General features: G+C 44.5%; 1 protein-coding gene across 1 annotated transcript in view; it reads right to left on the bottom strand.

Annotated features, from left to right (window-relative positions):
- The window catches only part of wapl (cohesin release factor wings apart-like), a 146,836-nt gene that overhangs the window by 38,906 nt on the left and 92,580 nt on the right, over positions 1-15,350 (bottom strand). The window contains exons 14-15 of the mRNA XM_075690464.1: positions 15,063-15,197; positions 4,106-4,283 (exon numbers count right to left, since the gene is read on the bottom strand). Of these exons, the coding sequence (XP_075546579.1) occupies positions 4,106-4,283; positions 15,063-15,197 (313 nt within the window). The remainder of the gene's footprint in view (positions 1-4,105; positions 4,284-15,062; positions 15,198-15,350) is intronic.

The raw sequence follows: 15,350 nt of genomic DNA, 5'->3' as shown, positions 1-15,350 counted from the left end.
TGGCAGGCACGACAGCAGGGAGTGCATTGCTGCTGCCCCAAACATAGAATAAACTACAGCGGCATGTTGCGGGTTAGGGTGGCGTTAGGGCAAGGAATGCACCAAGCCCATCGACAGCTACATAAGCTTGTAAGAATGAAGGAAAAAGGGTTTACTGGCTTAGTTACATAGCTTCAGTTGCAGAAGCCCACTCCATGCAGGAGCAAGTGAAACGTCCGAGTTCACATCAGGACCCTCTGCCCTACTGCACCAAAAGTCTCCGCTTTTCATACCATCGTCTTCCTTAGGCGAGTCTACTAGGGAATCTGAAGACTGTCCAGCAGCAATTGACACTTGTCGAATCCGTTTCGATACCACGCCCATGCTCGGAACGCAAGCAGTAATCCCACCTCCGGAGTCCGATGGTATGGAACATGCTGCAGGATAGCAACCTGCGAATCCAAGGTTGCCGTCGTTGTTCGGTAGCATTTGATGGTGGCCCCCCTCCTTATTAGTTCAAGATGTCAGGTAGTGATGGGGATTGTGGCCTTTCTTGGAGCCATCAACAGTTGGTGCCCGTGGTGCGTTGACATCTGGATAGGCGCTGGTGGATGGATGGGTGTTTGCCTCGTGGCAAACGCGTTTGTGATGTTGAGATGTAACGGGCATGTTTCGCGACAAGCTATGACCACTGTCAAACCAGTAGCATGAACGGGAGCTGCAGTAAGAAGCAAGTTCAACTAGTAGCCCACGTCTCGCTGCCGCTGCATTGCTGACAAGACAACTCAACTGCCTCACGCGCTTCCGGATGCCGCGAATAGCAGCCTAGATTTTTTTGTGCAAATCGAAGTGATAAGAAATAAATTATCACTACGATGCAGCTTGGGATCGTTGTCAGTTGCTTTTAAAGCAGTTTTGAAGCTTTGAAGCTAAGCTGGTTAGGCATAGCGCCACCCTTGGTATTTGCTCGGTACTGAGCAGACAAGTTGTGGGTGGCAACGAGCGGCATGTGTCGATCTGATAACTGTTTGGCGTTTCGAGGCATGCCATGTGGGAACCTTGCAGCTAGCATTTTTGTTCCTTAAGAAAAAGTGCATTTTTGCACATTTCACAAGTGGCTGAAAATAGTTGCATGCAGCACACTGCCATATTTATTTATTTATTTATTTATTTAAAAATACCTTACAGGCCTCAAAGTGAGGCATTGAGTAAGGGGGGCAGTACATAGAAAATACATAGAATACAAGACTATAAAACACCCATATGCACGCATCATTGCAGCAAAGTACGTTATATTTACACCATCTAGACAAAATTTACTTCCAAATTTGTCCACTGTACAGTTAAACCTCGATATAACAAAGTCAGTAAAATTGGCAATTTGCTTCATTATATTGAAATTTTGCTCTATTGAAAGTAGACCTTTTATGCAAATAAGTACAGTTGCCGATCTATTTTCTTACATGGAAAGGAACCGCAGAATTTTCTGAATTATCAGGCAAACGAAAAAAGCAAATTAGATAGGGAAAACAATACACTTTAATAAATTTGGGAGTCGGCGACGAATGATACGATGTCATGCCAGGTAAGACAAAGATACCTTCTCGGTACAAATTAGGCAAAGGCAGCTAAGCTTTTGCATGCACTCCTACCCCGTGGCTGATAGCGTCACCAGCACTCGGACCACATGCCCAGGTGGGTATGCGCCCAGTTGCCCTTACAGCCCATGTGCAGCCACAGCCTGGACGTGCCCCAGATATCCGATATCCAGAGATGCGCCAACTTACCCCTCCACCCCCCACCCCCATCGCGGGGCGCTTGATGCTACCTCGAGCTCGCTCCCCTCCCTCTTTCCCTTTACTCACGTGGGAAGGCATCACTCGTGAAGCCGCCATCTTTCCTGTATCACCCTCACACACTCACTTGCATCTAAAGCATACAGTGCAGGGGGTGCGATAAAATCTTATCGCACTTGGACTTTATATGGAACATGAAACGGCTCAAACTCGGAGGTGGCTCTTGTCCCTCAGCATGCGATCTGAGAGGTGTGTTTGCAAGCAGCCGTTTGTAATTCAATCATTTGACCATCTGCGTCCCCGAAAGTTTTCGCATTGTATCCGCATTCCTATGCTGCGTAAGCGAAATTTCGTCATATTGAAATGGCATATAAACACACTTTGTTATATTGACGTTCTAAATACACGGTGTTTAAGGACAAGAGGTTATGAAAAGTTAAATACTTTGTTATATCGAGTTTTAACTGTACAAGATAGTCAGTTCTAGTCTGGTCTGTTAAAAGTGGAATTTATTGCACTGATAATATAGGCAGACTAAACTACTAAGTGAGATTTACGGTCTGTTATATTCGAAAGTAAGCTGATCCATTGTAACGGGCATGGAGTGTATTATGCCAGAATAAAACAATCAGCGCAGTGTGTGGCTTTAGGTATGTGGAAAAAAAAGAATTATGGGGTTTTACGTGCCAAAACCACTTTCTGATTATGAGGTACGCCGTAGTGGAGGGCTCTGGAAATTTCGACCACCTGGGGTTCTTTAACGTGCACCGAAATCTAAGTACACGGGTGTTTTCGCATTTCACCCCCATCGAAATGCGGCCGCCGTGGCCAGGATTCGATCCTGCGACCTCGCGCTCAGCAGCCCAACACCATAGCCACTGCTCAGAGCAACCACGGCAGGTTTAGGTATGTGGAGGGGGGGATACATACTACACTGCCTAACCCCATTCAGAACAATGTCCTGCACATGTGGAGCCAAGAGATTTTCTATGTCATGGAACACTATCTTATAACAATCTATTTTCCATTCTTTTTTGCCTTTTGTCATTGGCTCAGACGCAGTTACACAACTGTTATCGCCAAGATCGACCACAGTGTTGAAAAAGATAAGCTTAAAAAATAAAGTGGATTATTACAAAATCCAATCACTGCTTTTGAGTTCTCAGTGATCACTCAATATTGAAATATATGAAGACAATGGTGAAGTGTTGCTGGTTTATGTATGTATAGTGACAAGCGCTGTACAAAATCACTGATCAGTAAGTAAAATGAAATCAAAGGCTTGCAGCACTCTGCTGGCAAAGATGGCTTAGCATTGATAGCTGTGTGAGAGCAGCCATCTCACTAAGAAGGGCACGGCTGAAAACAAGCTTTTGGGGTTCTTGGTCAGTTCACCGTGGGCCCTTTATTGGCTTCTGTTCACCGTGTTACAACTCCCCTAGCTACCCTACCCTACCCCTTCCTTCTGGCAGGCGATGTTAGCATTGAGAGTGGACAACCGTTATAACAAAGTAATGAATATGGTTTTATAGCGAAGCTTACCATGAAAACACAGAAATCTATGAACACTATGAACAAGTCAATTTTGACATTTTAAGGGTCTGTGCAGAACATTTGACTCAAAATTGAAGGACAATTCAAGGATTTCAAGGATGTCGAATTTTTCGCAGCTGCTGCTAGCGCATGCCTCAAGCTCTTCCGGTCGCTTCTCTAAGTTGACATTCCTATTGTAATCATGTCAATTGCATTCTGGCATGATGGTTAGTATAGTGTTTGACTTCAGCCAAGGATACTTGCCGTGTTATAGTCAAACGGCTGAAACTTACTTTCCACCAGGCACTTCTAGAGCCTGAGGCTTGAAAATGGAGCCACAATCGCTGTGGTGTAGACAAGCAAAACACTAGTGGCATGGCATGGCCGCTTAGACCTGACTGACTAGTTCCACGATGGTAGCTGCGACTTAAACAAGCCTGTCATTGGTGGCTGTGCACATGCCAATTGCAATCGTTTAGTGACACTCTCAAAACAAAATGTCTGGATTTTCCCCCATAAGAGTTTCATGACATAGCCTCTATACGAATTTTGGTACTTTGAAGGTTCAAGAGTTACCCCCAACCCTAGTTTTTAAGGAACTCAAGGAACACATTATATTCAAGGAGCTTTAAAGCCCTCGAATATTTTTTTTCTGAATTCAAGGGTTTTCGAGGACTTCAAGGAGATGTATGAAGCCTGCATTCTGTATAAGTACTCCTACTTCTTTAAGCAATCAGCGTAGGGGAGGTTGCGTCGAGTAAAGTATGCAAAGTGGAGCAGGAACACTGTGCCCTTACCTTTCATAAGGGTCTCCTCAAGGTCATCAGCCTGAGAAGGCGCAGATTGTTGGCTGGCAGGCAGCGGCTCCCCTTTTTGAGGTTCCAGGGAAGCTTTCATCTTTTTCTCCTGAGTACTCAGCAGCTCATTGGCTTGCTCCTCAGACTGGTGGGCCGCCTCAACCTTGTCTGTGAACAGCTGTGTGCCCAAGAAACAAGTGTTCACATGGGAGCAAACCATAATCACAGAACAGCTACAAAACCTGTGTATGGTCAACTACGGAAATACAGCAAAAGTCAAATTAAGAAATGGTGACCACTTTACGCACTCCATGAAATAGTATTTTGTCACTGCTCAAGCGCAATATGCAAACAGGTCTATGGGTCTGTATTTAGCCCAAACCTAAAGATCATGAAATAGTATGCCAATCACATGATATGGCAGCCCCCATTGAAGTGGCAGCTGCTTACTTTGTATCAACGGGGTTCTACTCTCTCTCTCTCTGTGTGTGTAGCATTCCCCCATGTTTACAATCAGAAAAAAACAAGATGTGCAGAATTTACTTTCACAGAAAGGATATAAAAAAAATCAGCTTTCATAATGAAAGTGGCGCATCGTCATTGCCATTTGCGCTTCATTGCCCACTGATACCAAGCGCACAGGGGTGGTATTCTTGAGCGATCACTTGAGCATTTCTGCAAGATTTTACACGACACTGAATCGAACTTGTAGAATTACGCGGCCGACAGCATTCCTGGCACTGTGGGCAGATAGAGAGCTTTGCACAGTGCCAGAAATGAAGATGACAGTATACACTATGAACAACACGGCTGTGGACAACACGACGTTCGTGTTGTCCACTTCTCTACTCTTGTGTCCTGTCTGCACGCCTCACTTCTATTTTGCATAATGACAGTAGAACCTCATTGATATGATCCCATTACATATGATTTCCCGGTGCCAACGCTTGTGATCAAGAACGCAAGAGACTGCCCAATACAGCTACGCTTGTTTTTCATCTGTTTGTACGTTCCCGGAAAACAGGATCTTTCAGCACCAACGTTCAGTACATTGTTAAACTGCAACCGTATGATACGTTTTCCGGCTGCTAAATCCAATGTAAACAAGCAAAGGCACGAGGCGTGCACTATCGAGAAGCGTCGCCTGCCGCAGCAGCTTCCCCACAATACTCGCTCATCCATCTGACATGAAAATGACAGCACGCACTCAGTTTTCTATTCCAGTACCAGCACATCTCTTCCCGGGTCGTCGCACACCACATTCACAGCTATTGCCGCCAACACTATTGCGATAAGCATGGTGACCTATCTGTTTGACAGCGCGAAGCGTAGTGGCGTTGGAAGCCTACTGCATGCTTTTAATATGCGATAATGGAAATACACGGCAGGTGGAAAATGTGGGTGAAACAGCACAATCAATTAAGCAAAAGCTCAGAGCATAACACAGGCTGTCCGCAATACAGGTTGCCGTGATGACAAGCCAAAGAAAACCAGCTGACGTGGAACCAACAGCAGCAATGGTAGTAGATAAAACCTTTACCTAGTGCTATTGCATTATTCGTTTATTTTTGCTATATGCAATCTTTCCACATGTAATTGCACAGCCTACAGCAACTGAACCATGCCATTTATCGATTGTCACAGCCAGGAATTCTGCATTTGCCATAGAAACATGATTACGGTTATCCGTCTAACAGCAGCAAGCGTCAACACATACAACAGGTGGTCAGACTGCCAGTCACAGTGCAAACGCTAGCAGCTGATTTCATACTCTTATAAGCTTGGTTAGTTGATTAAATCAGTGTTCAGGGACTACAGTTTTGAGATTCTGCATGTAAAGTGAATGAATATGCATCGCATAAGTTTGCTGCAGCTTGATATGCAACTTGAGCTGCACCTGAAAGTGGCAAAGGCAATTGCGCCTATGGCTTCTTGTGTGCCCCTTACATATTCAGCACAAACTTTTCCTGCTTTCATGATGTAGAGTGAATGCACACCTCCTATGCACAAAATTATTTGAAATTTGCGTAGATCAGACAGACAGACATACCAGGGCTCCATGCACTCATTCATTAGCAGAGACTCTGCTTTTTGTATACAGTCAAATCCCTGCACAACTAATACTTTTTCAACAAAATTTCCAGCACAGTGAAGTTTCCTTTCTTCCCTTTCAGTATACTACAGAATGCAATGCATCAAGAATACTGCCACAGCAAAGTCTGTGAAGGGTCCAATTTTTGTTCCAACAAATCTTTCATGCAGCAAGCCACAACACCACCAACTCCCAATGAAAACATAATGAAAACATATTATGAAAACATAATACTCAAAAGTTACTTCTGTGAGTGCTGACAACTGAGCAACATGCAAGCATCCACTGTCATTGAAAGTTCCTAAAGGTATCATTAGCAATACCCTACCATGAGAGAGAGAGTCATCACCATTGCCATCACAAGATGGTGACCGAACAAGTTTTCATGTAATTGGTGATAATGCATACCTTTCATTACGAAAGCTCATTCAAGAGATACATTATTGTTAAGCTGGTGGCAACAAAGCTGCATCACATCTTTCTGGTGTTCTGGAGACATTTAGTACTCTGAAAAAATTATGCAGAAACCATTGAGAAAGATTGTAAATGTAAGCAAATAGCCCAAATGAACGAACAAGTCCCCCCAACTCCTTGCCCCAATCCCCACAATCCCCAAGAGCCCATGTCCTTTTCCTCGCCTCCCTGGAGTTCCTTCGAGGCAGTTGTGGAGGGTAAACGCATCAATTTCTTGCTCTCCTTGATGTGTTGGTGTCAACACCGTCAGCGTTCGACGGAACGCTTGCCTGCATCTGCCATGTATACTTTGTGGGCAAGAATCCGCTATGGATTCTCATGTGACGCATTGTCTACGATAGGCTGGCCATTCCCGAGTGGCCAGTGAGATGTGTGGCGAACGAGCGAACAATTGATTGACAGCCACCCCACCTCCTCCCTATGGTTCTTCCCTGCCACTAGCTAGCCCAAAAGCACGCACCCTTTTTCTCACCTTTCTGCAGCGAACGAGCAAGGGAGCTACAGTGCACCGACCCCCCTTCTTCCCACCCCTTCCCACCAATCAGTTATGCGATACGTAACACGCGATTCCCCCCTACCCCTTGCAACTCGGTTGACCAAGCACATGTTTCTCGCAAGGGTGTGCTTCCTCGCCTTCCCTCACCCAAGTCTGACCATCATTGTACTAACCACCGAGCTACCACGAAAACGGCTGAAAGAGCTAAGGAAAGCTATTCACTTTAAATAGTTGTCACTTTGAGTTAAATGGGATGCAAAAGCATGCCACTGCTGCGTCAGCACCCTCATGACTGTCAAGGCCAACTCCCACGTCAGTGTTCATGAAGAAATGAGCAATAACAAAAACATGACACGTGTATAAGATTATTTTCCTTCATCGGATTGTGATGGCAGTGCCACAGAGCATGCCCTCATTCCAGCAGCATATCACATTACCAATACAATCTGGAGTTTTATCAGAAATGCATGCAACATTATTGTAATGGCTCATCTGACTAAATGCGAAAGTCGTGTCACATCACTGCTGGCCAACAAGTGCAAGGAAGCCAAACTCACACTTTTGCAATTAAAACTTCCTTCCTGTGCTGCTAAACCATGGTTCGTGTTTGCTTGTAAATTTCACGTCTATGAAGCTCCGCAGTGACAAAACTTTATGGAAAGCGCCACCAATTTCATTGTGGTGGGAATTCAACTGTACCCGAAATAGAAGAGACAAGGCATGGAGGGTGCTGCTGACCGCAGTTTTCTTCATTCTCGCAGCGCCACATGGGCAGCACAAGCATATATGACATTGACAGTTCACTGTGTCAGCATTTACCACTTCTTAGACACCCTACGACACAATGAATGCTCAACTTTAATTCATGGTCTCAACTGAATTCTAAAAGCACTTTTCTTTGTCATAAGTGCTCTACTTCATCCCAAATGCACCAGTAGCAGGTAATATACTCATTAAATGAAACATGATAGGGGCACTGTAAAGTAGAACACCTCTTGCTTAATTACCTGGTAGTACAATGTAATGCTGATGCATATATAGTTCCTAAAGGTGGAATGGACTCTGATTAAAGTATAAGAGCAAAGATTGTGCTAATTGCACTTTAAGTGGAGATTGTGAAAATGAAAGTAAAATAAACCCTTGTTATAATGAAGCCACTTTACTCGAAATCTCTCCCGTTCCCGACCCAAACACACACATTTTTAACCAGATTAGACGAAGCATACCAATCAGCTGCCCGCTTAGAGTGAACTGTCAAGGGGTGTGCGCATAGTCACGGCTGAGCTCAGTGCCTTTCGTGCTAAGCGACCCTTTTCTTCCATGCTACATGCATGTTATCAGCAGTGAGCAGGTGCACACTCATGGCGGCACTCATGGCCTCTCCTCGTCACATGCGCCTCCCCTCACTGCTCCTCCTCTCAGTTCGTTCCTTTTGATCGTGGCGATTGCGCTACGCAGCATGCAGACTGTCGCTTATCGCCGAATCCACAATCACTGCAATCAAGAGCAACGTCATGGCGCTGGCGCAAGTCAAGACAAAAAAAACAAGATAACAAAAGGCACAGCCGCCAGTGTGCGGACGCTCGTGCACTTGTTTCTGCGGAAACGGCGTGTGCACAACCTTGCAACTCTGCTAAAGTGAGCTAGAAGGGGGGTAGTGGGCTTACTTGGGTCCCCTGCCTGATGCCGAGTATGCTACATGTGAAGTGGCACCACTAGCGGCTTCAATGTAAGACGTTGCCTGACAAAGGTGCTTGTGCACGATTAAAACCATGCTGTTTTCTTGCAAGGTCATCATATTTACATGGAATTGCACATGAATCTGTGCAGTATAACACGCGACGCTAATGCAGTTGAAATTTTGAAAAAAGCGCGAGGCACATGCGTTGACCTATATTCATGCATAAGGCTGGGCAGATGGTTCTGCTGTTAACGCATTAGATAAAATTCACTGCAGACGGTCAGTACTCGTGCCAATAGGGCTGCAGAAAATAGCGTCTTTTCCAAACCTCAGTCACCATTATTACTCTTACGAACACGCGATTAAAATGCGCACAGAACTATGCGCATAGGTGGGTTAGTGCGTATATTTTCCATGCATTTGTATTGGAGTGGCATGGGCAAAGCAGTGATGACGAACTTTCCAATTGCACTTCCAATTGGATCCTTTCTTAGTATTTTGTCGGAAAAAAGCTTAGCATTGTTTCATCATGCATGCATGTTACGGTCACATGAAATTACTGCCGATGCTGACTCTGATGCAAACATACTTTGAAAAGTTTACCACCAGCTATTAATGCCATGTAAGCCACAGCTTAAAAGCTTCCAGCTGGATATCCTTGCAGTAGTTCTTCTAAACCTTGGCACTGTGAACTACCTATTTCTACAGAAGGCTATAATACATGCACTATGAAAATGGACAGCTAAATAGGAGGCGACTCTCTCAAGTCCTGAGCACAAATAATGAACATTTATTTGATACAGCCATTCTCACACTTCATCACTTGATACTTCTGCTTCACAAGCAGCGGCTCAACTTTATATGTTTGCCTTTCCCGCTTCTCTGATCTGTCAGAATTAATGCCTTTGACAAAAAAAAAAAAAAAGAAATGCAGAAGTACATAAAAGCTGATTGTTTGCTGACAGAACAGAGGCATGTTGTGTACGCCCAACTTGTGAAAACCTTTCTTTCACAACTCCCAGTAAATCCAAAATGCTGTCCGAATGCAGCTCATGGCAGGAGAGGCAATCCGTGAACATATTGTCCAGTTTCGTCACAAAACTGTACAGATGACTAGAAGGGGACAACAGCCACTCACTGTCACGAAAGGTTGTTAAGCGAGCAAGCTGAAAATATCCTTGCGGTGACATCGTTAGCAGGCTTGTACAAACTTGGCAATTCATTTTCAACGCACACTTTCGCACAGTATGGCGAGCAAGATAAAAGACAAGCCTGGAATCACTTCTAGCAATATGCTGGTTGCAAACTGCGGAGAAGCATTGAAGGCGGCGGTTGCAGAGGTGCGCCGATGCACAACATGGCGACATAGCCAGCGTCATCACAATGAATGGCGCCGGCCAACGAGTGAGCCCCCACTACCCTCTTCTAATTCACTTCAACTCCACTCCACCAACAGGGTGACACGAATAAGGCCCGGACCTCTTCACCTGCCCTCACTCATTGGCTCGGGCGGCAAGATAAAAGAACGCCTCTACGTTTAGTTTTATTTCGAGGGCTTATTCACGTGCTGCACCCGTGCGTTATAAGCGGCAAGTGGCAGCGCCGCCATGGCACCACGGCGCTGCGGAAATAGTGTGCAACGGAACAGACAACTAAATGTTACTCGGCGCCACCTTGTGTACCCAGCATGCCCAAAGTCACCCAAACCATCTAAAATGGCGACTGCGCCGTGCACGTCAGAGAATTCAGAGAGACGCGACAGCTATCAGTAACCTCAGTGCGCAAGTGCATAGCAAATTAAAAAAAGCTAAAAGCTTTTTCCTTTCCAATACATTAACTAAATATATGCAAGAATCGCCGCAGAAATTTTGGAGGTACATGTCAAGGAGTAGAGACACAATCAAAGCCGTTTTTGTAGATGGTATGTCATGTTCTGAACCCTCCCTCCTTGCTGAAGCATTTAACAAGTACTTCTGCTCTGTATTCACTTCAAAGGATGATAGTACTGTCGTAAAACACTCGGAAATGAATCTTTCCAGCAACGATATTGTTATCACCAAAGAAGGTATAATTGCTGCCTTGCTAAGACTAGACGACAAAGTCACCGGGCCCGGATAAGATTCCAAACACTTTTCTTAAACATTATTCTGAGTGGGTGGCATGCTTTTTCGAAAAGCTTTTTTCGTTATCGCTTCACAGTGGTATTATACCTACTGACTGGCTGATGGCAAGGGTAAAACCAATTTTCGAATCTGGAAGCAAGCTTGCCATTGGGAATTATCGCCCGATTTCTATTACGTGCACAATATGCAAGGTCCTGGAACACATAATTGCTAAGGACTTAGTTCAGTACATAGAAAATAATAATCTTTTCTACAGTAAGCAGCATGGCTTTCGAAGAAGTCTATCAACTCTGACCCAACTGTTTGAAACTATCCACAGCTTTGCTAAGGCAGTCACCTTGAAAGCGCAAGTTGACGTAATTTCAATTGATATGTCAAAGGCTTTCGATAAGGTCTGTCACAGCAGGCTGATCAGCAAGCTTTATGACTTTGAGGTCAACGAACAAATTATTAATTGGATTCAGGCGTACTTGACAAATAGGCTGCAATTTGTTGAAATTAATGGCCAACACTCCCAAAGTTTACCCGTTTCTTCTGGTGTACCGCAAGGGTCTGTGTTGGGGCCGATAGTATTCTTGATTTACATTAATGATATAGCCGAGCATATAGATACTAGTGTTGAGGTTCGTTTATTTGCGGACGATTGTATATTGTACTGCCCAGTGAAATCAATAGATGATCAAAAATTACTCAATAAATCCTTGGAAGGAATCCACAATTGGTGCTCCAAATGGAATATGGAAATTAATTTTGAAAAGACCGCATGCATGAATGTCTCGAACAAGAAAATACCACTGTGTTTTAATTACTCTGTAGGCAACAAACAAATAGCCCGCATGACAAAACTAAAGTACAGTGGCCGACTGATTTTCCGGATTCCAAAAATTCGGACATGCTCGATTATTCGGTCTGCTTCGCGGCACTGCCATTCTCCCCAGAGACCATAATGTATAACAACTGCCGAAAGTTCGGACACCTTGCAACCTCTTGTCTGATTTTTCGGACACCCCTTGAGCCAACTCGATCGAGAGCACCATGCACCGACTCTGACCGGTGCATGGTTCGACTTGCTGCCCCACGAAGTGGCGCTACTGCAAATCCCCGCTCATCATCATCGTTTCTGCCTGGTTCGATAGAGTGGCTCTACAGCAGTTCCGGTTTCAGCTTAGTAAGCCATGTCAAGACAATCCAGCAGCTGATTTGTTTCTTTGCGCACGACACTGCGAGCAGGCCGCGTTTTTCGTTTGTGCTACTGGTGTCGGCACGGTGGTGTTTGCTTTGCGTGCTGTGTCGAGGTTTCGTAGATCCAACGCGGCATACGTAAACATCGCGTCAAGGGTCTAATGGCGGCGACAGTGCCCGCGCAGACTGCGCTGGGGAATGCCGGCAAGCGGGTACCGGGAGGCCTAAGATTTGTCGCCTTCCGATGTGCTCCCTACTGACGTGGAAAATGTTCTGCCGAGACCTGCGCAGTGGTTGCATTGCAATTCCGGACAGCGCCTCATTTGACAGTTTCACAGGTGCTGACACTGCTGTACTGACATGCGCAGAACTCGACGACGGCGAGATCATTCGTCAGGTTTCTGCTGCACTGCCAGACGATGAATCCGAGTCGGAAGATGACGCACCATGTGCTACGCTGCCGTCGCATGCAGAGCGTGTACAAGCAGTGACTGTGCTTTCAGCCACCTATGGTGACCGTACAACCCTCTCCGAGATTCAGGCTTATCTGATTGCGCATAAACGGAACAGCGTGCAACGGCGCATTCACAATTTCTTCAAGCCTACTGCCGAGCCCGAATAAGTGCGTGGAAATAAAGGATTTCATTTTTTTTTCTTAATCTGCTTTTTCAGACACCTGTTTATTCGGACATTTCCACAGTCCCCGTGAGGTCCGAATAAACGGTCGGCGACTGTATCTTGGTGTCACCATCTCAAATAACCTCAATTGGAAGAATCATGTAAACAACAAATAAAATCAGCTCAGCGAAAATTTGGATTTTTGAAAAGAAAATTGGCGCATGCAACGCCTGCAGTTAAACTTAAGGCCTATACAGCTGTTGTACGACCTTCTTTGGAATATGCTAGTGTTATATGGGATCTTCACCAGCAATATCAGATTAACGAACTTGAACACATTCAGAGGCTTGCAGTATGGTTTATATTTTCAGCGTATCGCAAAACACAGTTCGTAACCGCTTTGCTGGCTAGGGCTAATTTATCGACACTGGCAACACGCAGAAAAATCGCACGACTGAAGTTTTTGTACCAGCTCTCTACTAATAAATTTAACTTAGATCAGTCGCGCTATTTGTTACGTCCTGGCAGAGTCTCTCCCTGTGTGAATCATCCTTATGTTTTTATGCCTTACAATGCCAGAATTGATGTTTTTAAATATTCTCCCCTTGTTAAGACAATTGAAGACTGGAATGGCCTTGATGTACAGATTTTTGATGACACAATGACTGTACAATCATTTGAACGGAAACTGGAAATGTACCTCTCGTGATGTATTTATTTTGTTTCATTGCTTGATGTGTTGACAAAATGTGTCAATCCTCCCACCCTGTACCAGCCCGAAAAGGGCTAACAGTCTTCGAAATAAAAAAAAATTAAAAAAATAAAACCAGGACTCTGTTGGCTGCCTCCCGCAGCTTGCGCAAAGGAGCCAATTGGGACCGAGAAATTCAATCCCAATCTGGCTCGATCGCGATCGAAAATGCGCCGCGTGACACCAGTATTAGACTTCCACAGTGTGTGCTTTTCAGCAGTACTTTTTTAGCTCTTATGATGCAAGTCGCTTTCGTTAAATTAGCACTTATATAAAATTTTTTCGCCATCCCGTTCCCTTCGTTATAAGGAGGGTTTACTGTGTGTATATTGTTAGCCTCAGACTGATGCATTTCATTCCATGAACAAAACCAACATCAGTTCACACTTGATGTGGGCTGTTGAACGGTGCTGAAGTTCCTGCATTATAAATACACATAGATAAAGGCAGTCATGTCAGTGCAATGTTTTTGTTCAACAGCCAATCATTGGTCAAACGACATCAGGAAGGCTGGTTCTATCGGCTTTGCTAACACAAAAGCCGTTCACACTAAGGCGATTCGTGGTTTAGCAAAGTACATTGTTGGGCTAGTTGGTGCACAGCTGTAGATGCTTGAGGTACAAAAGTTTGACGAAGGAAGTGCATTCTCGAAAGAAGCTGTGATATGATGGCACGAGAGCTAATGGAAGCATATTATATTAGGAAGAAGGGTGCCTTATGTATCAGTATACCTTCAGCATCACTTTACAAAAGGGAGTTTCAGTTGCTTGATATGGCTTTGCAATAGTGTCTCAGGTCATGTACATTTATTTTTTATTACTCTTTCTAGATCTGCACCATCCAAGCATTCAAAGAATGCGCACATTTTTCTGAAATAAGATTAGTTGAAAATTGGTGCTCTTCCTGTCTGTTTCTTCTTTCTTCCCTAACTGTTTGCACCACAAACATCAACAGCAAGTTGTGGTTATTGTTTGCATAGGTGCCATTAGTGGCTAAGTGACAAACTAGTCTTTCAGTGACTGTGTCTGTTTATGTGTCAGTTGATTTATGGAATTAGTATCTCATTGGCATCAGTGTCGTGTCAGTGCAGTGTACTTGTATGGCAACACAACGTGCCAACATAGCACTATGGCACTATGACAACAAGGAAACAGTGCATGCATGACTGCATGGCAAAGAGCAACTGGCAGATGCAGCAGAACTAACACAGTTTGTGAATTGTTCAATCAAAAACTCCTGCCATCATGATGTTTTAGGCCTGGTCTTGCTGGTGTTACCACACACGAAAAAAAGGATTGAAAGGTCCCAAGACGATTACTTTTTAAGATTGCGGCTTTCCTGGAGCACACAGTACTGTAATATTTGACAAAGGTTACCATTATAGTTTTTGTACACAATACATGTGTTTATTTTAAATGTGTTTTAATAATGCAAAAAGTGGTCTGAGGTCATTTAAAGTAATTAGTACACCAAGACCTTTTTTGGAACTGGAAGCTCTGTGCACATTAGCATGCTGGGCACAATTTAAATGCCTACTCACATCCATGAGAGCATTGAACGCCGGCATCTCCATCTGGTCACAGACGGACTCGAACGAACCCACTGTTTGTGTACCAGCCAGGCGCTCCCTGTTCTCCTCACAGTGCTCCACCAGGTTGATGAGTAATCCAAGTGACTAAATCCAGATACAGAAGACAAAGTAACAATTATGAAGATGACTATACAAGAGTTAGAACCTAAAGCATAACACAGATAAAACATAGCATACATGCCAACAAAGGAAAGACACGTAACAGCACTTGGAAGCTGTGGTGAAACAGTCCAACTG

This window comes from Dermacentor variabilis, chromosome 1 (assembly GCF_050947875.1).
Source record: "Dermacentor variabilis isolate Ectoservices chromosome 1, ASM5094787v1, whole genome shotgun sequence".
NCBI lineage: Eukaryota > Metazoa > Arthropoda > Arachnida > Ixodida > Ixodidae > Dermacentor > Dermacentor variabilis.
The sequence above is the reverse complement of the archived record's forward strand: the minus strand, read 5'-3'. Positions and strand labels throughout refer to the sequence as shown.